Source organism: Azolla caroliniana, unplaced genomic scaffold (genome assembly GCF_043228905.1).
Source record: "Azolla caroliniana isolate FFs.n. ecotype wild unplaced genomic scaffold, voAzoCaro1.0.p SCAF_1, whole genome shotgun sequence".
Classification (NCBI taxonomy): Eukaryota; Viridiplantae; Streptophyta; class Polypodiopsida; order Salviniales; family Salviniaceae; genus Azolla; species Azolla caroliniana.
This window is the reverse complement of record NW_028230436.1, coordinates 29,577,806-29,604,224: the sequence shown is the minus strand read 5'-3', so window position 1 is coordinate 29,604,224 and position 26,419 is coordinate 29,577,806. Positions and strand designations below refer to the sequence as shown.

Genomic DNA, 26,419 nt, shown 5'->3' with positions numbered 1-26,419 from the left:
AGATATGATGCTGAGAATGGAGAACCATGCATGATTTTTGAAACATAACTCTGCATTTTGATTTTCTGCAATCACCCAAATGAAGAAGAATGAAAACCATTCCAATACAAGACAGTATAGAAGTAGTTTAATATGAAATCTGATAATTTCACTTTGTGTTAAGCCTCTCTGAGACATCGAGGTCATCATTAGTGCCTTTGCGACCGAAGGCGATTTCATCCAGACTTTGTCCAGATCGCCGATACCGTCCACCGGAGCGGAGGAAGGATGGACACGGGCGGTAGGCCTTGATGGGCCACCACCCAAACCCTGGGATCGAACCAATGCCGCCCATTATCCTTCCTTCTCCATTGCATCCTCTCTCCATTTCTGGATTCCCACATGCTTCACATCCCCCACTCTTACCATCTACCATAGCTGCCTCTGCCTCTGCCTCTCCTTCCTGTTTCACATTTGCTGTCCATGTGGTTGCCGACCCATCCAAGTTTGCCGAATCCGATTTCACACCAGTTGTCTGTGTCTCGGAACCGGATCCGGATCCGGCCGACTTCACCGCAGTTGTCCTGGTCTCCGAATCCAATTCCGCCCTCCTTAACTCCGCCTTCTCCAGAAACCTTAACCCTAATCTTGCTTCTCCTGCAGCTGCTCTGTTTCTCCTTCTCCTCATCCCATCTTTTGCAAGCACGAACCCTAAGGATTGCTTCTTAACTCCGCCTGCGAATGCAGGAATGGAAATATCAGCTTCTTTCCATGTTAGTCTCTGAGAGAGCCCCCAATCGCCAGTGATGATGATGAGGTGCCCGATACTCATCGTCCACTAAAACCTCTCTGTCTCTCTCTCTCTATCAGACACTCTGTCTCTCTGTCTCTCTCTGTCTCGCTTGTAACCAGCTCCTCTTATCCTGAAGCCAGCCATCCCAAGGGGATTTGATCTCTGGTGGATGATTCATGTTTGAATGTTTAGATCTTTCACTCCAATGCACATGTAAAGATGGATGGCACAACATTTGGTTCATTTTTGTCTATGACTACAACCGCTTCCAATCCCTTGAGAGATTTGCTCGTTTTATATCAGCGCCCATCGTCGGACAATTATAAATTAAGTTGTTGTGCGAATCCGATCCACGAGATCATCCATCCATGTGTATCAATCATACGATAGTCTCCCCCGGGAACCCGTCCGTTCATCGTTGACTTTGGAAAAAGAACGCTTTTCAGTTGATAGTTGAGGTGCAATATGTGAGAATTGGAGTCTCTTGGAACCCACGAGAGCTTTATTAGCGAATTGTTGTTGTTGACTATCTCTGATTGTTCCATGTGGACTTCCTTCTCTAAATAAAGTTGAGAAATTTGTGGATGAATACTAAACCAATCTATAGAACATTTGCGTTCTCTATGGCATATTGGATTATTCTTTTCCCATGCATAGAGCGATGAAAAGCAATAACTAAAGAACTTAAGGTAATGCATAATATTCATTAACACTACAAGATGCATGGAAGATACCATAGAATCATTAGAATCCACAAATAGAGATGCCATACCATGCACAATACGAGGGACGTACATGAAACCATAAAATATACCACATGCTTTCAAGCTAATGCACTATATTGCATGTAATACTAACAACGAAGAAACTTACAAGATACAATCCTTGATTTCCATACGTTTACATTCCCAAAAACTAAAGTTTCATATCCTTGATGAGATATGCCATTTGAGCTACAAGAGAGTTTAGACAATACAATAATGTATGATACAAGAGACTCCCACTATACACCATCACATAGTAGGAATGCCACACACTAAATGAGAATGTGAGAAGCTTATAAAATACACGCATGAGGTATGAAACGAAGATATGATTCTAGGTACTAGAGAAGACAACACTAAAAGATGCATAAATACTGTATATGGAATACAATGTTTGTTCATATGCATGAGGAAATCCAAATGTGTGCTTCATGCGATTTGTTCAGACTTGTCTATATAAAAGTTCGATCAAAGTACACATGGAAAACAAAGGTCACACACACACACACACACACACAAAGGTCTTATAGGAGAAACAAAACATGCAAGGCAAACAAAGGATACTACCAAAGGAAGGTGGAGCCATAACTCCCACCCACCACCCCACCAATGGGGTAACCGTACCAATGGAGAGCATATAAGTTGAAGGCCCAAATTACCCCCTATGCTAAGAGTCTCTTACAAACCAATCAATTAATGTGTGGGATTGATTGAGATGGGAATGTTGGTGGAGTAATCATTCGGCCTTCTGATTTTAAGTTTAGAGGGCACGCAATAGTGGTTGGCCGGAGACTCTAAGAAAAAGCTTGGCATGCTTTCCGAACAGAAGTTCTAAGAGGTACAAATAGGGAGATAGATAGATCAGTGTGTGTGCTGCGGACTACTATGAAGTGAATGAAGCAGGACATCTGATAAAATGCGAACGATACAGAGAAGATTAGCATGGCCCCTGTGCAAGTTTAGCCCCCCAAGCATATATATGTAAATATGGAAAATGACGAGCATAGTTTTCATAAAGCTTGTGAGTGGCTTGAATTTGGTGGTACCTTCTTCTCCTTCTGCCACTGTTTTGCTTGTATTGAGAGAGACATACATATATATATCATTATATGTATACATATACATAGCAAGCAAGCAAGCATGTAAGCAAAACCAGTCAGGAAGCAAAGTAGTAGATGTGCGCGCACAAACCCTAGCAACAGCAGGAGCTCTGTGTACGAAGAAAGACAACAGAACCAAGAATCATGAGCTCCGTTGGAGAGAGGCGACTGAGACCTCTGTGGGATGCCATAGACTCAAGACACTACAAGTCTGCTCTCAAACTTGCATCTTCTCTCCTTGCGAAACATCCTGATTCAGTCTATTTGCTGGTAATATTCTTCTTCTTTCTATCTCTCTCTCTCTCTCTCTCTCTCTCTGTCATTGTTTTTCTTTCTTTTTTCCCTTGAGAAATTTTCGTTCTTTGCTGTTTCTTTCAATGTCAGGTTTTGTCATGATTTTATGTCCAAATTATAAGGATAAAAAAGGTTATAATTAGTTTCGTATCGTAAATAATTGAGAAATTTGAATATAGAGTACGAATATTTGTATAAATTGCATGCAAATAGCTAAGTTTTCAGGGCTGAGAGGCTCTAAGTAGGTTTTTCACATCAATTACATCGAGAAATTTGATTGCAAGTTGCTCTGACTCTTCAAAATTGGATATGAAGCGGTTCAGTTAGTATAGACATGCTGTCATATCTATTGTCATATTTGCAAACTAAATTTAATCAAGACAATTATTATACTCGAAGTAGTGCATTTCAGTATAGATATTGGTCTGTCAATGGCTCATTAGAGCTATGCTTAAGGATATAACAGAATTCAAGTAGGTGTATGTCCTCTCTATTCAGGATTTTGTATACAAACACTAGTGAAGATAATTGGAATACATGTTTTGATCCTTCAATGGATGTGAAGAGTTTTGATATTGGAATGCATGTTTTGATGCTATTGCTCTATGTAGATCCACATTCTGTAGAGAACTAACGTTACGTATCAAAGAGACTAAAGAAGGTGTATGGAAGGACATGCCAAATACGGATGCTTCCTGATGATCTTAGTGATTTCAAGCATTGCATTGAAGTATAAGTATTTATTTTGAAGGTCAAAGAGCCAATGATAAGAGTGTCAAAGACTTAAGTTGTTTGATAGCATGTGTATTAACTTCAAAGGATTCAAAAAACTGCATTTCAGTACAGATATTGATCTGAAACTGTTTCTGTTAGACTTCTTTTTAAGGTAACATGTACCTGAGCACTTGTTTTGAGCAAGAGTGGAAACGACATATATCTCTTTTCTTGTCCCATTCAATTTGTCGAAACAAACACATATCCTGCAAAATAATACACTGTGAACTCCATCTACAAATAGATCTGAAACAATACTCTCCAGAATCAATACCGTCGAACATTTCGAATACTAAAGTAAATCCTGCAAACTCTACAGTATGAATAGGTGTGAAATAGAACAATTTCGTTGGATATATAATTCATTATTTTGAATACAAACACATATCAAGCAAATTATACTGGCTGTTCTGGTGCTTCAAAGGTTGGAAAATAGTGTCTGTCCCAATAAGCTTACATGCGACTGAGCACTTGAATTCCATAGATAATCTTCTTTAAATGATAATTAACGAGCTTGAGGTATATTATGGGTATAATAACGTTCTCATCATGCAATGGATACCCGATGATAGATAGGGTACATAGGTTGTTTATTGCATTTCCCTAACTATGATACAGTAGGTTGATAATCGTGAAATATGTGGATATTTAGCCTTCATTGCTTTGAACATATTAGGTATTGAAAGCTTTGGTGTTGGAGAGGATGGAAAAGCAAGAGGAAGCTCTTACTTTGTGTGAACAAGCAAAAGCATCGGAGCCAACAGATGATCTCACATTAAGCACATTACAGATTGTGTTTCAACGATTAGGCCGTCGTGAGTGTAAAATTTAAAAACCAATTGGATAAGTGCTACAAAGTACATGCGATTTGTTTCCAAAAAACATCAACCAGTCTTACATGTATTGATTGCTTTTTGTAGCTGAACAAGCCACGGCCTGCTACGAGAAAGCGTGTAGTAAGACCCCCAATAACATAGACTTGATGATGGGTCTCTTTAACTGTTATGTGCGAGATTATTCTTTTTTAAAGCAGCAGCAGGTATGTAGATTATCTCTTAATGCCTAAAATTATGTCTGCAATTGACATTTGGACTCCTCATAAACAGCCTATATATCACCTTTTATCTAGATAGCAATGAAGATGTACAAGCTCTTTCAAGAGGAACGTTTTTTGTTGTGGGCTATCTGCAGCATCCAGTTGCAGGTTACATGAATAGAAACTGATTGAACGTTTCATAGATAAAATCTGTAAGGGAATGGTCCATGCTAATCTTATGAGCGCCATATCAAAATTGCAATTGAAATGGTTTCAGGTTTATTGTGGAAATGGAGATAAAACATTGTTGTCATTGGGGGAGGCTTTATTGAAAAAAAGACTAGATACCCATGGATTTGAAGAACTTGAAGGTTTTCAGCTTCTTGACCTCTCCTTAAAAATGTATATTAGGAAAATTGGAAAACGTTCTTGCTTCTCACATAATTTATTATTCTCTTTTCTTTACAACTATTTGAAAATGGCTAAAGAGTTTTGTGTGGACAGCATTGCTAGTCTATTCCACGCTATTGGAATACGAGGGGAAATATGTGTCTGCTATAGACATCCTTTCAAACAAATCTGGTGAACTTTTCAGCATTGTAAATGACAAACTGAAGTTGAAGGTGAGTACCTGTCAAGGGGAATCCAATTTTGTCAGCTAACATCATGGCAGTGTTCATCAACGAGGAAGGTTACTAAATTTTTCTGGTGTGCAATTTGTCCACAAGCTGCTAGGGTAAGCTGCTGCTTTTATCACACCAATACAATCTTGCTGCAAATGTTTTCCAAGAGCTGTTGGAGACGAGGTATAATGTTTGTTCTCTTTTTCCAAATATAATGTTGTGTGACATGTGTGAGCTATCAGCAGAAAAGATGAATTAAAAAAGTGGTCGGTATGTATTATTATACACTTCCTTACACGTAGGACACAGCATTTTGCTAGTTTTGATTCTTGGTATACACCTTGCTGGTGTATAGTTAAAGAAGATGAATTGAAAAAGTGGTTGATGTGTTCTGTTATCGGCTTGCTTACACATAGGGCACAAGATTTTGATGCTGTCCATGTCTTTTTTCTCAGAAAGGCTTATTCTGTGCACGCTGGGTTATGTTCATTTTCTAGTTTTCTCTATGGATACAGTTGTTCACATCCATTGACATCTATTTTCTTGATGGAAACAGCTCAGATGATTGGGTTGCATTTATGCTATATCTAGATGCCACATTGGAAGCCCCAGATTACGATTTGTCTCAATCAGATCCTGCGAATACAGAAATATTTGAAGCAGTTACAAGATTGCCATATGAAGAGGTATAATTTAAGTTTTAGGATCACATTTAGAAGATGCTTTCTAAAGTTGCATCCATGTTAAACACAGGCAGAGTCAAGACTTGAAGATGCAAGTGTCTTCCTTCAAAGGCTGCAAAATAAAGATAATCATGAGCTAAGAAGAGGACCCTTTATTGGGAATATAGAGATTGAGAGAAGACGTTTCCTTCTCCAATTTGGTCAGGGAAACAGTAAGACCACTTGTAGCAGCATATGTACTGCTATAGTGGGGTATTATGAAAGGTATAAAGCTCTTTGTCTCTTATCATACAAATTTTCTGTTTCTGAAAGCTTGACATTATGCCCATGTATAAACAGATTCGGCCACATGGTCAGCTTTACGTCTGACATTAAACTCTATTTAGAGTTTGTTCAAAGACAGGGTTCTGTTGACCTTGTTGAGAATCTATACAAGGCTTACAGTAAAGCTGAAAGCGAGAATTCTTTACATCTGCTGAGAAAGAAGCTGAGCTTGTTTCAGGTAGAGATGCAGCTTGGCTCAATGGCAGGAACTTCAAATGGAGGTTTGTAAGAAAATCACTATTTTGATTCATGCATATATCTCTTTAATATTCTATCCCTTACTCTACATATTCATAATTTCGGACACTCTTCAAACTTTTGGATTTTTATGGGTATTAAAGTATCAATGGTTTGTACACACATAGAAACAGGATGATTGAAAGTTTTTATTCACTCTTGGTTTTCTATATTATCTGATTTGAATACATACTCACTTCCTTTGCAGATTTACTAGCAAAAGCTATTGACAATGCAAATCTTTATGTGACTGGCTTGAAGCTTTCGAAAGATTTAGATCCACAAGAATGTATGCATGGGGAAGAATTTATAACAATCGTTGTTTACATTTTGATTCAGGTATTATTTATTGTCATTTCTCTGACATTCTTAATTATTATAAATATCATAAAGTGTATGCGGGTTATAATTTCTTCTCTCTTTTATTCATAGTTATTTCTGCGCACCAAAGATCCTGGATATGTGGTTGAGTCAATCTTGATTTTAGAATTTGGACTTGCAATGAGAAAGTAAGTGTTTCCTTAATTCGGGGCAATCATTGAGCACTCAAATTATGTGCTTCTCTTTATGTACACACAGTCGTATATGGTCTTTTTCAGCAATCTTAAATTTTGTATTCATTCATTTGTGTACATATATGTATGCATGTATATGTATATGCAGGAATTGTTCATGTATCTGCATTCATAATTTTTTATTCGAAGAGTACAATTTTATAGATATGTGAATAATTTTTGAGTAATTTGCAGATATTTACAGGATGTATACTAAATATCATAATGATCTTGAATCTTTGGCAAACAAGTATACATTTATGACAAGTATACTAAATATCATATCTTTGGCACTGTAAACTTGTGTGTGATTTGCATGAATTGTATGTGGCAATGTATAGGAATTATGCTTGTATTTGCATTTATAAATTATTATTCATGGAGTAGCTTTTTATATCTGTGAAACGTTTCTGAGTAAGCCACAGATATTTATTGGATGTATACTAAATATCATATCTGAAAAATAAGTATAATATGCATGATCTATGCCCTGGAAACTTGTGTGTGGCTTGCAAATATAATACATGGCGATGTATTTATAGATGCATTTGTACACCTTGTCTATATATTCTAAAATCATTTGGGGATATTGTACTTTTCTAGGTTTTCTTCCCAGTGTAAGATAATGCTTACAAGCTTATATTCAACATTATTTTGCTCTTCTACAGCTTTTGCATGGTAAAGTATCATGTATCGACCTAAGAGCTCTTTGTCCTGGCCAATGTAACACACTTATGGTCAACTAACTTTAATGTGTGTATCCTTCTTCGCAGGTACAAGACACTGGATATTAAGAATATTCTGATCGAGACTATGTCACATCATATGCTAACTTCTTTAGTCAAAAGTACACAATGGTCACAGTTGGATTTGATGTTGAAAGATATTGTGAAGTTTCATGAGGATTATGTCAAAGAAGCAGCTGACCTTGTAATATTGGCATATAGACACTGTAACTATTCCAAAGTATGAACACCATTAATGATTCACCAAGGCTCTTATCATTATCTTTGATTTCTATCTAAATGAAGAAATTGCTAGTTGCAAATGTATGTTCTAATTATATTACCTAAGCTACAAGAATTCATATTTCTAACTATGCTTCCAGGTATTGGAGTTTGTTCAATTCAAAGACAGACTCCGGCACTCCCATAACCTTTTACTTGCAAAGGTTGAGGATGCTGTTTTACAGCTCAAACTGAAAGCACACAGTCCAGATGAAATAATGGTGAAGCCTTCTAACTATTTTATGATTTACAAATGTAAATCCCCTCATAACCCATTTTGTGAGAAAAGTTAACAGTGTTTAATATCTTTGATCAGGTAGTTTTTGAGAAGCTGCGTTATGGGGTTGAAGCTTTAAACTTTGGGATGGATGAGAAGTTGGCCACCTTATCATTCAATGAAGCTCTTGATACACGACCATGGTGGTCGCCTACACCTCACGAATGTAGTTTGATAGGTATGAGGGTATGAAACATCATGAATCTTTTGCCAAATAATCTTATGTTATCAGCCTTTGCTTAAGTTTTGAAGTTCACATATATGAGCCACCTCTTGTTTAGATTTTCAAGGATTTAGTTCAAATCTGTCAGGCAAATATGTTATTATCTTTCGAAGGTTCGTAATTATAATCATTGTTGCAAATTCTAATGAGCAACAAGCAAAAATTTGATTGGTTTTTCCCTTAATGGGAACACATTGCCTTTGAAAAAATCGTTTAAAAACAGCCATTTTAATCTTGTTATATCATCTATATATTCATTAAGAGCTCAAATTGTTTTTCATTGTGTGCAATGCTCTAAATCATGTTAGCATGGAAATTGCTTTAATCTACATGAACTTTGTGAATCCCATGTAATAGTCTTTTGGACAGCTTAGTGGTGTTCCAGCCTTGTCTTTTAAGCTGCAGGTTGAGGGTCAGCTCCTGTTCTTTATCTCAGTTGCTGTAATCCACCAGGGAAAAATGTTTTACATGAACAAATAGTAAATAGGCAACATTTATATCTGTGTTTAACTAATAGCTCAACTCTTTTGCTAAATAGTCAATGTAATTTGTGCCATTGATATGAAGCCTTAAAGGCAACTGGCAGTATTAAACGCCTGATTACAACATATAAACTGTATAAGTAGTCTCAACTCTTTCTCTATGCTTGGCATCAACAGGCACTGCGAATGGAGAGTCAGCATCACATAAGACAGAAACCAAGGTATTGTATCTACTACAAATAGTTTCAACGTTTGCATCCAAACAAGGTTTTATTCAAAAGAAAACTTAGTCAGTGAATTTTGTTGTGTTGCAGACTCATGAAAAGTGGCGCAATGAGCTGCGCAAACGATCTTTGCTGCCTCGATTGATATATTTATCCATGGGTGCAGTTCGGTTCAGGGAATCGGGGAGGGAAAATGGTGATGCGGTGGGTTGTTTGAATGAGTTGAAAGATCTTGTGGCAAAGTATGGGACACTGCTTGGCATTTCATGGGAGAAACTACCAGACATCTCTGCAGATATTTCATCATTGAGATCCCACACTACGGTAGTAATCTCTCTCTTTCTCTCTCTCTCTCTCTCTCTCTCTCTCTCTTCAAAATATGAAAAGACAATAGAGAAGAGATGTCACTCAGGCACTATTTGCTAGTCACAACTTAAGTAAACCAGTAGGGGATATGCTAAATGGGATAGATAAACCACAACAGTGTATATATTCTCTGTAAAGTTATAGGGGTGAACATAGCCAACACCGTGACCATAACCACAGAAACCTCAGTTGCATCCTATATGCAAATGCATTTTCTACATGTGGAACAAAGGTGTGATGGCACCAAAATAACCTAACAATACCTGCACATCCAAAATCCATACAAAATCCATATTGATCACCTTCAGAACATTTGATTCACATGTAAGTTTACTCATCAATTCCAAACCTGTTCAGTATCACGAAGTAAGTAAATTAAATTAACATTCACATTTTCTTTGACAGGAACTTAATTTGGACGCCACAGAGGTGTTCTCACTTTTCTTGTTCTGGGTTGCCTATGAGATTGCGTCACAGTGTTCAACCAAACCCTTGCTTTGCTTGAATGAATTTGCAAAATATCTTTTCTCTGAGCTTACAAACTTTGCACGAGCATCTAATCTCGAAGATGATGAGCAGTTTTCCGAAGTAGATATAGTGGCATCATGGTCATCATTTCCTTCCCTCATTTCAGTTGTAACAGAGGGTTTTTCATGGTATGTTCTCTGTCTACACTCTTGGATTAGAGGGTTGCAGCCCACTAGCAAAGCCGGAAAGAAGAAGAAAAAAGGCTCAGCGGCTCAAGTGATAGGAGATGCCTCAGCTGATTCTAATCTCCTCACAGTTCTCCATAGATGTACTGAAGAGTTCTGTATTGAATTAGAGAAATTAATGTCATGGACCAGATTACTATCTGGAGCTTTGAACGTGAAGAATGAGAGTGTTTATGTAGATTTACTTGCAAATGGAAAGGAAATGAGTATTGTTGATAACAATTTTGTGAAGCCTGGTTTGGTCCTCCATGCCTTGGTGGTCTCAGGTTCTTCTTCATCAGTGAATGAGATGGGCGAGAGGATTATATCAATATTTCAGAATTGGCAGCCTGAAGTCACGTGTAGAACAATAGTGGAAGGTCAGTGTGATGCTTTGCATGATCTGATTAGCATATTATCATCAAGGATTAACACATTACGGTGTGTTATGCGGTAGATCTCCTTTTGTAATTCTGGAAATGTCTAAAATGTGAGGAACAAATCTGTTTTCCACATCTGTTGTAATAATTTTTGGGGCAGTTCTTTAATAGCTCACTGAGGAACAACTAAAGCAAACATCTCTTCGATTTCAGATATCGTGATCTGATGTTGTGAGTATTTTTTCCCTAAGATTTTGACTTAGTTTTCTAGCATTAGACCACTTTTTCTAAGTTCTATTTTTTTCATTGAATGTAATTGCAATCAAGCTCCTTTGTTCTAACTCTTGGAGGATTCCTTTCACATAACTTTTTGAGGATACCGCTTGACTCTTGACTTCCTTTTACAGTATAGTTTGCACAAGGTATCATGGTATTCTTTGAGCCTAAGTTGTTTAAAAGTCCAATGACTTCACGTTGTAGATGGCAGCTATTAGTTTATGATTCACCAGAGGTGATGAGCAAAAATCTTTCAGGTCTTTTTGTGCTTTTAATTTTGTGAAACATGTTTTAGTTTGAAAGCGCGATAGCGTGATTGTCATGTGAAATCAGTGTCCTTGGATGTGTGTTCCCAGCTTTAATATCATGCAATCATTGGATTTGATATCAGATAGGTTTATATATCAACATGAGCTATAAAGTTAGCTTGAAATGATGGTATTTGAAAGATTATGTAAAAGAAATTATCTAATGAGATTGTTACTATAGAATAAAGCTTACATAATTCATGGAGAAACATTGTCACACTAGTAGCAGTATCCTGAATATTCATCATGTTAGTAGTGGTAGCGTATTTTTAGTTAGAGTTGATTATAAGTGAATTGTGTGTGATTTTGAAAAAGCTTTTAAAGATTGTTTTGCAGAAATTTCATTGAAGCTTTTGCTCAAGGAAATTCATAGATTTATGCATGTACGATGCTTATGCTTACTATTTATGTATTTAATAGCTAACCTCAATATTTAACGGATGTTTGAAGGGGAAACAGAAATATCAATACTAAATTACTATTTCTACAACCTACATTACAGCTGAATATAAAAGTAGATATTTTAAGAGTGGTTTTTCTCTTTCTGCTTTTTATAGTAATATTTTGGGATAAATTGCACTGTGCACTTGTCTGTGTCCAGTTTGATTCCATCTAGTGTGAATGTCCCTCAACAATTGGTGGCTTCTTCAAAAGTTCCTCCCTCAACTCTTGGTGCAATTCAAGTGTTCTCCTCTCTAGTGAAGAGGGTGCTTTGCATTCGTCAAATTCATTGACAAACATTATGTGTGACTAGTTGGTGATTGTAAATGGAAGCTCCACATGTATCATGCCTATCCATGTGCTATTTTCATCAGTTATAAAGTTGGCCACATAAAGGTGTATGCTTGGACTCATGGCCATGGAAGATTTAGAGTTAAGTCTTGAGGATGTTAAATTTGCTTTGTTATCTACTTGGTTGTTAGGTACATTTTATCCACTAAGTGCAAATTGTGCATAATAAACCCTAAGACATAAAATAATTGCCTAGATTCTCCGTTCATGACCCAACATAATAAGAAGGGATCATTGCAATAGTAAGCAATAGGTCAAGATGGCCATATGTTCCTTATGTGCCCAGTTCCAACCATCAACAACCCTATAGATGTAGGTATCTATGAGTGAACCCATTACTTCAGTTTAGATAGCTCTACATTTTTCAAAATTACCAATATGCCAGTTTATCCCTCCAACAAATGAAAACATCACATCACTAACATAAGAAAATAAATAACCTAGGTATCTATGAGTGAACTCATGTTTGATCAACCATGTGGATAATTGACCTTGTGTCAAATCAATATAAAAGTATTTTGGATCGATAGTAATTTAGTAAACATATCAATTAAAACATCTCCTATTTATACACCTCAAAATCAATTAAGTCACTAGCATTTGATACTAATTATTCAAAAAGCTAACATTTGAAAATTTGTGAAAATACCTAGGCCAAAAAAACTCTCTACCCATATAATCTATCTATCATTGTTCTCACTAGTGTGAATTGTGTCTAGGTGATCATAGCTTAGCTAGCTTGTTTCATGATGAGCCATGAAGTTGAGCAACTATCAAGAAGATGTTGGAAAAGTGGTTAACAAGTGGATATTAGAATGAATTAGTTACAAAACATTGAGCAAAAAAGGTCCTCTTATGCAGACAATCATTTAATAGGTGAGATTGAAAACCTTAATGTGTAGATAGAAAAACATTTCGCTTGTGCCTCTAGAATAAGTCACCATCATCATCACTCATCCTATTGTTGTTGATAATGATTAGGAACACTAATTGGTCTACATTGAGTAACCATATGGCAGGTCACAAACTAGGAGAATTTGCACCTATAAGAGGTTTCCAAGGACATGATAATAGTGACAACGGATCTTGCCAATTACAAAAGTGCTTGCTATAGATAATGAAAGAGGATCAATTGTAGGAGCACAAGTTTCAACAAAGTATTTTTGTATGTAAGCTACAAGATTGTTTTAGTCTTTCAAAAGCAAAGGAATCAAGTCTTAAAATATAGAAAAAGCTTGTTACGACAAAACTTCAAAAAAGTATTCGTATAAATATCAAAAGCTTTTTGTTTGTTTTCGAATTTTATCTAATGGCTTTGTTATTTCCGAGCAGAAACAATTCTTTTAAATATGCGAATCATTTAAAAAAATAATTTCTTTATTTTTCATGGAATAACCCATGCCATTGTACATCCTAATAAAGGGTACCCAACATTATTCATGTTTGACAAAGAGTTTGGATGTCACTTTAGGAACCAAAATCAAAAGATTTAGAATTACAAATACTATAGTAGTCACGTGAGAGTCCTTAAAAACACATTTATTGGGTATTATATATGTAACATTTCTTAAACCTCCCCATTTATTAAATATTGCATAGCAATAAACATTACAAAAAGCATAGACTTCTCATATAACACAACATGATCAATTTTTATCAGAACTTAGAACTTGGGGAGTTGGAGTTGCACCTATTGAGTCACTAGAAAATGTCCTAGAGCTTTTCCATGTGTGATTATAGATATACCATTTTGCAAATATAAGGAATAACAAGAAGCTACAAAAACTAAACCCTGCAAGGAGTAAGTAAAAGTAATCCAAACGACCATCATTTAGGTCATTTGCAAGCCAACCAAGGTTTCCATCATGTTTGGTTCGTCCATTAATACTACTAACTAGTGCACTACTAAAGAAAAATCCAATTGAAAATGAACCAAGGCATAAGCCTGTGGTGAAACTTCTCATACCGTATGGAGATTCCCTATAGAATAAGTCTAGTTGGCCAATGTAAATAAGCGCGTTTGCAACTCCAGTGAGTACATATTGGGGGACAAGATAGAAAACACTCATTGGGAGAGTTAATGTGGTATGTCCTAAGTTTTGAATATCATGTGCTACTATGAGTCTTTTCCTTTCAACTATTGATGCAATAACCATTGAAAGAATGGATAATATTAAGCCTATACCGATACGTTGAAGGCTTGTAATACCATACTCATTTCTTCTCCATGACCTAACAAATGGAATCAATACTCGATCATACAATGGGAGTGTAACTAGGACAGATACTTGCATGAATACGGTTAATGAGGCTGGAGGGATCTCAAAGTTCCTTCCTATCTTTCGATTTAAAGTTACTCCTTGCTCAACAGAGAATGTAATCATTTGTGCATATGTTGTCCAAAACATTGTAGTGCTTGCAAGTATGGGTAACAATCGAAGAAACATTTTAACTTCTTCTATTTTGGTAATGGAAGAATGTGTCCATGGGCTTTGAATCATATTGAATGTCTTGTTTGTAGGTTCAGGTATAAGAGCAGCCTTGTCTAAACACCTGATGTCAAAAAAAAAGTCATACAAGTGAAATGCGTTATAAAATGGGTGTAAAAGAAAAGTATTTAAATCCAAAATATGTTCCACATTTGCAAAACTTACTAAGTCTAAAACATTTATCATTTCATATATGTCGTGAAATAATTTTCCTATATTGACAATCGATGACGAGAAATGAGTGGATGGGATGTCGTGGAAGTGAATTTTGTAGAATCAAATATTTATAACTTCTATAACATCTAATTTCAAAACACTTGAGCTCAATATTTTTAAGTAGCCCTTGTTTGTTTTTGTTTTTTTCCAAAAAATGTAGCCCTTGTTTTTAATTTGATTAAATATACGTAGCATGATAAAAAGTTTTGGGCACCTCACGTAACAAAAATCCTGATGCAATCTTTTAGTCTCTAGTTTCTATTATGTAGATATGAAATTCCATTTTTCGATACAAGAATGTATGTTCCCTTTTAAGATTAATCCTCAAGTCGTGTTAAATTGAAACATGTTTTGTTTTGTTTGCCTCAAATTTTTATGTGATTTAATACGATCTAATGTTTGTTCAATTAATGGAAACTTAGATGTCAAAGATTTGCGCTTGATGGCATCAAATGATGCTTATCAAATTTCATACATTTGAAAGTTTTATGCATATTTTTTGGATATTCCATGATTAAAGAGAGTCTCATAGTGTATGAAATAAATTGATCATATTTTGTGTCTTTAAAGAGTTCATAAGAAGAATTTACATAGTCAAAAGCACTCGAGCTAGGTCGAATATCAAAGAGAAAACACAATCTTATTTATAATGTTGTAATCCTGAGGGAACCTTTTGCATATACAAATTTACAATGGATCTTTTTTTAAATATCAATAAGCTGCCCACCATCTAATATCACATGTGAACACAAACTTGTTTTTCTCATGTCCTAGAAATTATGACTAAATTGTAAAAAATAAGAAATGGAGGGATACTCACAAGAATTGATTTGTATGAAGAAGGCTTGGTTCACAAGAGAACTCGATTTTGTGTTCATTGGTCGAGGAACTTGGATGTGATGGGGAATCACAAACTCGTGACTCGCAATTGTGGTTATAGAAATGAGAGGTCTCATTTGGTATAAGGAAGTGACGGTTCCTCCAAGAAGCAACTAGAACTTGAGCAACTTGTGTGAGAGGACTACCTCTAGGTGGTCTAATACTATAAATTTTTGAGCCACCTATAAATAAGGCAAGAGAAATTCCCATGCAAGCAAGAGAAATGCCATACCCTACTCCTCGCCCTTGATTGTCTTGCACATATACAAGTATTGTAACGGCCATTATAGATGCCACAGACAAAGTGACTCCAAACCAATTGAAATAGGATTGCATTTTTTGCCTTCCCTTTGCGCATCCATCCTCAAATTGATCAGCCCCTAGTCCTGATACATTGGACTTGATTCCACCAGTTCCAAGAGCTATCATATACAATCCTCCATATAATACCATTAATTGACGCGAACTTGCCGGTTCACATCGTGAACCATTTATGGTTAGTTCACATGGAGGTGGTCTTAAGCTTTCAAGAGATGCCGACAATACCATGAGGATTAATCCCTGACGATACAATCATTTTGAGTATATTCGCGCGAGGAAAATGATTCCATATGCCAACATCTTTCAAGAATAGTTAATATAATGCATTGCTTTCTTTCACTTCAGTTATTATTGAGGTAAAATTTAACACTAATTAAATGACAAATACTTCTTGATGGAAATTTGAAAACAATGTTGCAAATAATTTGGCATGTTATACATACATGTCTTAACCATAATGTTTGCCAAAATTCCAGAGTTTGTTTTGTCATATATTATATAGAAACAAAAATCTATTACACTACACATGCATATTACAAACCCTTGGTTGTAATATGGTGTGCTCAAGGTGGAAACATGCAAACAAATGTATGTGTGTGTATCATGTTTGATTGATTTAAAGATAAAGGGAAATTTCTTATTGTGTTCAATGCAATAGAAATACAAATGGGTTGATTTTTTATTTTTTTATTTTTTTATTTTTTTATTTTTATTTTTATTTTTTTTTGGGGGGGGGGGGATGGGTTGAATATATTACTTACAACAAATTGGATGCAAGATCCAACAATTATCGTTCTATAACGACCCAAGTACGTATCTGCAATGAACCCACCTAGTAAACAAGTGAGACAAGAGGCCCCCAAAAAATTGGTAACTACATTAGCCGAACTAGGGATCGTTTCATGCATTTGGTCATGTAAGTAGGTGACCAAGTTCAATGCTATCCCTAATGTTGCTAACCTCTCACATGCCTCCATACCTAGAAACAAAACACGTGCTCATATGTTAGAACTCTTTTGATGGTGCATATATAAAACAATGAGTAAACCTTGATAATGGATATGTCATAGCCATCAACAATTAAAATTAGTAGTTAATTTTACATGTTCATACTTGTGGTTTTGTGATGTTCTTTTCTAAGCTATGTTGAAATAGGAAGTGCTTATGGGGGCCCAACATATATTCCTTTCTATAGTTCTAAAGTAATTCCCATCTTCTTGTGCACCTTTGTTAAACATGAGCAATGTCCAAGAATTAGTGCCAAGGGATATATCTCATATGATATCATCTACATTGTGCGCATTATTAGAGGTCCATGTATGTGGACATATTTTCATTCAAACAAAATTTGGAAGTTCTTGTTGATAACACTTTGGTTTTGCGTATTAAGCATATAAAAGTTTAACATGTTGAAACCCTTAGTTGATCCTCATGTGAGGTTAGCTTAACTATGTGATTGTTAACGAAGTCTTCACACATAAATTACCCTAAAATATAGAAAATTGTGAGATCAACACTTGTCATAGTAGTTTCTGCCTAGTCATGCATGATGCCAAACGTAGGTGAAACAATAACTATGTCAATAGGAGCATAGCTTGGCTTTAACATCTATTGCAAAATGACAAGAGAAGAAAATTTAATAATCAAGATTAGCACATAGACTACCCCCTAATTATGTAGATCATACGAATATTGTATGCATATGATCGTCAATTGCTTAAAGGCACACATCAAATGTGTGTGTGTGTGTGTGTGTGTGTGTGTGTGTGTGTGTGTGTGTGAATAGCCACCAATATGTATATGATCTAGGTCCAAGCCTATGAAGGCAACAACTACTCAGGATAAGGTCTAGTATCAACACCCGATTCTATCTGTTGCAAAAAACATGCATAGACAAGGTGGTGAAACTTAACATTGGAAAAGCATATTGACATATGAACGATGATTATGTGGGGGGTTGGGGGGAAAGTGTGGGGTGAGAGATTAATTGGAGTGCTTATGTAATTGAAAACATAGTTACATGAGCAAATTTAATGATGATTGGAGAGTTCAATTACTTCATGGTAAATGTAAATGAATGAATGAATGGAGAGGAAGTTAGGCTAACTTAGGATTAAGCAAGATGCCTTCCATCCTCCTTTGTTGATGTAGCGGGCGGAGTTGAGATCATTATTAACATGGTGAGAGCTAATTGCTTGATGATCAATTGCCTTCTCAAGATCCATCATAGTCACACATATATTAATTAAAGTCTTTGGAACAAAGTTTAACTCTTGAGTTATATTTGTCTCTTCATGAGTTATATACATGAAGTTTCATTGCATGTGTGTGTGTGTGTGTATATTGTTATACACACACACACACACACACACACACACACACACACACACATATATATGTATATATGAAAGCTCTTTGATGTGGTCACACATTGATATAACTTTGTCTTCATCTCACCACCTTTTCTTTTCCTTCTTTCGTTCCATTTTAACTTTGAGAAAAGTAATGTCATTAATTTATATCGATAACTAGCTCCTAGAAGAAAGTAAAGTGGAAAATGAACACCACAATTCATGAGAATCGATCATGGGTGGAAAGGACTTGGATTTGTTGATCCATGGGTATCAAATAATTGAATTTATCATTTTACTCCCATTACCATGTACATAAACATGTTCGGTTGTTTGTAGATACACACACTTGTTTTCTAGTAATATGCTAGGCATACATATATGCTCATACACATTTGTTTTCTACCCTCAATTTGCAGCAAAAACCCACAAAGAATTTTGAAAAGGCAATGACATAAAAAGGTATCAAAAGAAGAGACATAGATGTGCAAGTCAGTGTCCTAGGAACATGTAAGCATACAAAGGATTTTTGTAGGGAGTTTTGAAAATGTCAATAAGGATCAAATGCAAGAGTGAGCAAATATCCGGTCATTGCGAGTGGATCACATCATCCAAAGAGCTTACTATAAACATGGGTAAGGTTGCAAATGGTTGTCATTCGTGGATGCCAAATCATTAAAACAATATTTGAAAATAAAAAATAGAATCCTAATTGCAAACAATGTGTGACGTATTACGAGAACAACATTATTTACAACCTAGATTGTTAATTGTCATAGCAAAGTTTCATATGTTTGGTTTCTTCATAAAACATGGCATTGAATTTCCTTTTTAGAAATCACAATTTCATCTTACCCAACAACATGCAAGCTTATAGTTTCTCCTTCAAATATGGCTTTACAAATTTACTTCAGAGTGGATAGGACATGCTTACGTATTAACATTGGATTGATGTATTTCTATTCTAAGAGGCATGATTATAAATTGTATGTCCTCTAATAAGCCTTGAGCAAATGTAGTAATTTTAATAAACCACATGCATTGGTTCATATTATAATGATAGAAATCTATTACTTAATTACCTCTATTCCAAGGTTCTTCGATAAGATGGGATTGATTCAATTATGCCCATGTCCACGAACCGCAAGCTCGATTGCAACTACGTGTGGTTCCTTTACAATGTTAAATATATGCACTATAAGCGAGTTTCAATTTCGAACCTTGTGGTTGCTATGGAGAATCTTTAATTAAGAACATAAATGCGATGACATTAAGACCGGCGAGATAATAATGAATATTTAACCAAGCGAGATCAATTTGAATATGCAATCAAAGGTACACAAGTTTAAATGTTGTTGCAACCACGAGACTTGCAATGCGATGTAGTTTGCCTCTTTTCGTTAGTGTCACGTGTTATTTTTGAGAGGTTTGTGGTACATTAACCCTCTAGTTGGTAAATGTCACTCATCCCCAACAAACATTCATAGGAAAGTTATATATTTAGCTTGGGTATTACCTTTTCTCCATTGCTCAAACTCTAACATATGTATCTTATTTGAAGCTACCTATTAGTCACTAAAAGGATTTTGGAGCTTACTAGCTCTTCTTATTTTAATTTATCTTGTAAGTCATAGACTGATTAGTTGGTAATAACTTATTTCATAATATAAAAGTGAAGGATGTTAATATAGTTTTTTATGAGTTGAAATTTGATATGTTGTTGTGGATAAACTTTTATGGAAATATGTTGTAGGAGTGACAATTGATGAACATACATAGCATAAACAACTCTATAGGAAACAAAATAGCATACACACACAATTTTGTTAGAGGAAGAAACGAGGATCGACTTAGAATGCTTTAAAAAACTTGAGATGTGAGATTGTAGTTTTCTAAAGGTTTAAAAACTTTATGAATAGTATCTTCAAGAACTTAGAATGCAATTGCTCATTCAAAGATTTATTTAATAAGAGCCAATAGAGAAAATGTGTAGGGGGGGGGGGTGTTTTATCTTACATTCACTATGCATACTAGAAAATGGAAGACAATCTATTGTATGTATGGAATAGATTATGTCTATCTACCAAATGTTGAATTATTGGCTATGCATGCATAAATATTCTGAAATGTGACATATGATCTAAGAAGGTATATTGTTTGTTAGGGTCCTTCACCACTCACAACCATTGGCTAGAGAAATGAATACTTGCCAACTAAGATGAAATGTTGGTAGTACATGGTACAAACGCATTTGAAATAATGCAAAAGATTTTGTTTACAAAGCATCTTAAGAGAATTGCATGCATAAATATTCTGAAAAAAAGAAAGATATATGGTCAAAGAAGGTGCATCATTTCTTAGGGTCATTTGACAATCACTTAGAAAACTGGCTGAGAATTTAAAGGTTCCTTTTGTCACCCTTATGTCTTGAGAAATGGTATGCACAATACTTCCCAACTAAAATAAAATGCTGGTAGTACTTGATACAAACACGTCTAAAATAATGCAGAAGGAATTTTATTCACAACACAACTCAAGGGAATTACTCAACTTGGTATATTCATAATAATAGACCCACTTTATTAATGGGGCTTTCCACTTCTCTTCACCCATGTACCATAATGCCCAGATTATTCAATCACCTTGAAGCCATATCAATTGTAAAAAGTTTGGGGGTCATACATTATGCTTCTTATTGCAAATGTTTGTTGATGTCCTATGATTAGACAAGTGTCAAACCATTTTCATTGCACACATGATCAAAGAAAAATGTCTTTCATTGTGAGTTTGTGAAATATTTTATCATTTGGGAGGCCATAAATATTTGGCAATATACTGCTTGAGGAAATATCATGCACTTCTAATACATACCTTCAATGTATAAGTGCACTACACTTGATTACTCAATTTCATTCAAGTTACAAGAACGTGGCAGCCAATAGGGTTGCTCCAAAGATTTTCGTTGGCTATTCTTACCCCTTGTTGCATAGTTAATTTGGTAAATATAAGAAATCATGCCGTATTAAAGGGCATTGAACCTGGTGAATGGAACTCTATCTCAACAAAATAAATAGTAATTTTTTAAAAGAACCCACTAAATCATAAACAATTGATTTGGGGAACTTGGCAAATGGAACTCTATCTCTATAGATAAAGATTTTTTTTTGGGAAAAAAACCACTAAATCATAAACAATTAATTTGTCGAAAAGTCACAATCGATAGCAAATAAATGAATGTTAGCACCATAAGTGCAAGGCATGAATTTTAAATTGTTGTTGTCTTGTTAGGAAGAATGAAATCAACCTAACCCTATGCATCGTATACTATATATGATCTATCAATGAAATAAAAACAAAGATGCTTACATGATTATGCATACCTATGCGTCGTGACACTTAGTGCAATTTTAGGTGTGAACAACTTTTGTATAGATAGGAAATGCTTTAGAAATAAGGCTATACTTTTCACGCTCAATGAAAATATTGTTATATTAGTATAAGATGGATCAACACTTAAGAGTAAAGTTTATTCATTGGACATAAAATCGATAATCTCTAAGACCCCATTCATGAGAGAAATAATGGAATATTTTCTTTAAAGTCACATCGATCATTGCCTCTTTTTGGAACACTGCACAATCTTGACTTTGATGATGGGACAAAGTCCATTAGCTCAAGATCCTTAAGGAGCAGTGCTATTTGACTCAAGGTATGAATATAAAGATACGATAAAAAATACTAAATCCAAGTTCAATTCATGTTTGAAAATGCGCACTTTATAAAAATGGGCCCTAGTACATATGAAACATATTCAATATTAATGTACAATTATCTTCAAAATAAAAAATACAAACTATGTCATTGAGATAAACATACTAGTCATATGGGATTTGATAGTTGGGTCTAATGTGTTAAAGTCATTTACATATTCATTAATTAAAGTCATTTGAAGAGGGGGAATTATTATTCCTGAATCTTACAGAATTACCATGTTAAGTATATCTAGTCTTATTCATTTCACCTTGAAACGAGACACCAAGCATATATTGCCCAAACCTCCCCACTTCAACGCATTTAGGTAAAGTCATAGGTGAAGGGGAGTAGGGTATGAATTATCATTAACAGTCATAACAATTGGGCACATGTGTCTCCTGGTAAGGTGTAGAGTCAAATCATGAACACTAAATGAGACAACCATTTTGTCGCCAAATGGTGTAGGAATCTTTTGTTATTCTCATTCCGTAGTTGTTTGAATTATATTAAATAGTGAAGTGTTTGGGTGATAATATATGTTATGTAATTACTTGATTCATTGCAAGCAGCTTGGAATGTCCAAATGTTTACATGGGCCACCCCATAACAAAAAAAGCTTGGTTTCTACATGACACTTTTAATTATGTATGTGAAATACTGGAAGTCTCACATCTAGCCTATGAACGCATATTAAAAATTGCATTTACTGAAGCAAAGCTAAAATTGTGAAACAATGTATTAATGAACACATAAAGTGTATTCAAAAACATAAACATTATATTAGCTTCATGAGCAATACGTTGCCTAATTCTTTATTGTCAACATGTAAACACAATGTTGTTTCTCCAAGACATCGTATGGGTGTATAAATGGTTTAGTGGACCAAATACTTTTGACATGAAATTGGTGTGTAACTCTCGCGAAGGACACATTGATGAGTTGTCTACTTATGTTAATACCCACATATGGTCAAGCTACCATTCAAATATGGCCATAATTATACCCAAATATGATCACACTTTGTGTATACATATTATCCTATGATAAATTCAAGGGAAAAGTACCAGGATACCCATGGAAGTTCGTCTATTTACCAGAATGCCCCTAGAAGTTCCAAATTTACCAAACTACCCCTATGTCCAAAAAAATACACTTTATAAAGTAATTATACACTCAAATCTTTGGTAAATAGGGCTAGTTCGGGTCCATTTCTTCCATCTTTGGCAAATAGGGCTTGTAGATTTGAGTGTATAATTACTTTATAAAGTGTATTGTTTTGGACATAGGATTAATTTGGTAAATTTGGAACTTCCAGGGGTATCCTGGTACTTTTCCCTAAATTCAATGATACGGGAATATGACATATCATTAGAAAAAATGCAATGGAGATTCATTTTAGTGTGTTATTCACATTCGAACTTACAAATTCCAAGAAGAAATACAATTGGATGAACTCTTACGTGAAACATGCTCTAAATTATATGTTTGTCACACTCCATTCAGTATGCAAGGAGCCTACAACCTCCTGAGGCACCTTGGAAAGTTCTATGGCAACGTAGATGGAAGATGTGGTTGCTGAGACAAGGTGGACGTTGGCCAAGCAACCCATTTTGGGGCTTTGTGCCATAAATGAGACCCAAATATTGGGGAAGTATGCAAAGTCTTTGTGCTATTGGAATTATGAAAGCATGGCAAGAAATCAGAAAGGGGATCACATGTAGGTGGAGAAATGATGCATATGCGCGGATGTGCATGCCAATTGTGTGGAACCCATTGATTAGAGATGTGGATGGGTTGATGATAGGACAAAAAGCCGATTTCAAATGGGCTGAGTTAATCAATGCCCAAGGGAATGCATTAGTGGAGTGGGAGAGGTTTTTGTCCAATGAGGTGGGCACTCAAAAGGCTAGAATATGGAGAATAAGCAGGGGTAAAGGCATGCTCAAGAGAATTACAGATGTTATTGCATGCTATAGGAATACCTTGGAAGAGGAAGAAGTAACAACCTCTGAAATTGTGTGGACAGGACTTATAGATGCTGAAAATTGTTTTAATTGGCATTGAGGGAATGAAAGTAGAATCAAATGAGGTATGCTACTACAAACTAGAGCACAGAATGGTAAGAGTTGAGCAATCAGCCTTTCAAAGAGAAAGGCCAATTAGGCCGATTGCAAAAAATGGCAAGAATATGATTATTGACCCTAAGCCAAGGGATATCACACCGGCGACAATGTGTTGGCATGTAGAAGGGCATTTGGATCAATTATCATGGGACCCAACGATGTATTTTTGGAGAACACAAGGACAAACTGATGGGGAAAAGTTGGTTCAATTTTTCAGGTATAACACGAGGATTGGGAGGCAAATTATTCTAGAACAAGAACACGACAAGATTGCGGCAAAGAAATTTTGGATACAGGAGGGCATTAGTGAAATGAGACTAGATAAATTCTGGAAAATGATATGGCATGATAGATATGACCGCAAGATAATGACGTGCTTATGGCTTATTGCACATAGAGCCTTGTCGGTAGGGACTTGGGGTAAAGGCCCCAATGTAGACCCTAGATGTATTGCATGTGGATAGATATAAAGCATTTCCCATTGTCTATGGGAATGTCGTGAGGCAGTGGCTATATGGTGAAGGGCACTACGTTTGCTTTGCCATGCCTCTAGTTCGTTCACCCTCGACTGGGGACATGCTTGCTGGATTTGTCTTGAGGATGATGTGGCGAAATACGATATCACATGCAATGCTCAGTACAGATGGGAGAATGACATTGTTCGGTTGATCACTAACAACAGGGTACCTACAGCTTGTGCACAGAATCAAACTTAGAGATCTTTGGACGTTGCTTGCCCCCATTACTATATGGTGTATATGGACATCAAGGTGTACCAGGGTATTTTCAACACACAAACGCTCTCCAGCTGAATCGATTAAGCTTATCTGGCACACATTAATAACTACACTAAGAGCTCAATATGAGCGGATTGATGGTACTGATGATGTTGCAGAACTAATGAGGTTGAATTTTCAAAAGCGATGGTGTACTACACCGATGGCTGCAGCAAATGGAATGGATATACTATGGAAGTATGAAATACCCAGATGGTTGTTCCCCCCTCCCAATAGTTGAACGAGGGGCGTGAAAGACATGGCATGTGGGATAGTGAATGTCGGTGAAGTGTATGAAAGGATGGCTAGAGACATATGTGAAAGTGTAAGATAAATAAGCGAGATCTCTTATGTAGGATAGGATAGTCTTGGCATGGCCTACTCGAGAAAGGGATCGAGTTTGTGTATATTTTAACTAATGGATTATACTCTTTTTTCCCCCTTCTTTACCTTTCATGGCTAGTCTATTAGAATATATTTATCGTGTCTACATTTCCAAAATATTCTATATACGATTTTTTTCATATTATACGATATTCTATAAAGGTAAAGAAGAGGGAAGCATTGTGGTCGACTTACATCCCACTTACATATGTACGCTATAAATTTGTGTTTTGCTATACACATTAATGTAAGTGATCGTAGACAAGCCACGCAAGCAACTTCAATGGCATGTTAAATTTAACATGTGGCATCGTATCAATTGACAATGAGCACAAAATAGCTTGATACAAACATGCCGAACTAAATTTTCATCAAGTTGTTCAATTGTTTGCTTGTAGCTAGACAGAGGGCTTGGAAATTGACATTTGAGCAAAGATCATGATAGTGCTTTTGAGTACTCATGCTCAATTTTAGAAAAATTGCAATATTACAAATATTTGGAAGCAAGATGTATTATGTGGAATCAATACGTGTGTATCAATCACATTCAACTTATAAGATAAAATAGATTTGTAGTTTTTGGATGCGATCATCAAAACATGGTTTGAATCATGTGCTCTTTACCCGTCACGAAGCATCCAAGATGGTAGACATTGTTGTGAAGTCTAAAAGACCAATGTCGGCTTAAAGGAGAGCAACAAATCCTTTTTATCCAAATATGCTTCTTTGTGTCTATTTGAATGTTTATCAAAGTCCTATTTATAATCTATTATTATATTTGGTTTACTTTTTTTTTCTATAAAACATATGCTCCATTGGTATTAATAAAAGGCTAGAGGCAGTATACAAATAGTACATAATATTGTTTCATCTCCACAAATATATATTATCCAAAACTAGACCAAATATAAGCTTTGGCATTTGGCAAGATAATGATAA

General features: G+C 35.6%; 3 protein-coding genes and 1 non-coding gene across 6 annotated transcripts; 2 read left to right on the top strand and 2 right to left on the bottom strand.

The window, feature by feature from the left end:
• Nucleotides 1–17: 17 nt before the first annotated feature.
• LOC147869548 (uncharacterized) lies at nt 18–888 on the bottom strand. The gene has a single exon (XM_087330692.1). It carries the CDS (start codon nt 809–811, stop codon nt 149–151), a length of 663 nt encoding a protein of 220 aa, XP_087186818.1. The 5' UTR covers nt 812–888; the 3' UTR covers nt 18–148.
• Nucleotides 889–2,426: 1,538 nt separating this feature from the next.
• On the top strand, nt 2,427–2,525 carry LOC147869547 (U6 spliceosomal RNA). Its single transcript, XR_015532378.1, has one exon. It is a non-coding gene; the product is annotated as a U6 spliceosomal RNA (small nuclear RNA).
• A 147-nt stretch (nt 2,526–2,672) lies between these two features.
• LOC147869546 (N-terminal acetyltransferase B complex auxiliary subunit NAA25-like) lies at nt 2,673–11,082 on the top strand. Of its 3 annotated transcripts, none has more exons than XM_087330663.1 (19): nt 2,673–2,906; nt 4,381–4,519; nt 4,625–4,743; nt 4,834–4,908; nt 5,018–5,111; nt 5,245–5,363; nt 5,476–5,546; nt 5,920–6,049; nt 6,117–6,310; nt 6,386–6,591; nt 6,816–6,946; nt 7,040–7,116; nt 7,765–7,839; nt 7,935–8,127; nt 8,270–8,389; nt 8,485–8,623; nt 9,328–9,371; nt 9,465–9,698; nt 10,146–11,082. In XM_087330663.1, the coding sequence occupies exons 1-19, from the start codon at nt 2,781–2,783 to the stop codon at nt 10,887–10,889; spliced, it is 3,030 nt and encodes a 1,009-aa protein (XP_087186789.1). In that variant the 5' UTR covers nt 2,673–2,780; the 3' UTR covers nt 10,890–11,082. The 3 variants fall into 3 exon arrangements, with proteins under 3 accessions (XP_087186789.1, XP_087186798.1, XP_087186806.1); XM_087330672.1 differs by having other exon boundaries at nt 4,625–4,747; nt 4,838–4,908; XM_087330680.1 differs by lacking the exons at nt 2,673–2,906; nt 4,381–4,519 and having other exon boundaries at nt 4,838–4,908.
• Nucleotides 11,083–13,751: 2,669 nt separating this feature from the next.
• LOC147869545 (protein NRT1/ PTR FAMILY 6.2-like) lies at nt 13,752–18,428 on the bottom strand. Its single transcript, XM_087330656.1, has 4 exons — nt 18,201–18,428; nt 16,855–17,072; nt 15,714–16,333; nt 13,752–14,741 (listed from the first exon to the last, which is right to left on the bottom strand). The coding sequence occupies exons 1-4, from the start codon at nt 18,400–18,402 to the stop codon at nt 13,835–13,837; spliced, it is 1,947 nt and encodes a 648-aa protein (XP_087186782.1). The 5' UTR covers nt 18,403–18,428; the 3' UTR covers nt 13,752–13,834.
• Between the last annotated feature and the right edge of the window lie 7,991 nt (nt 18,429–26,419).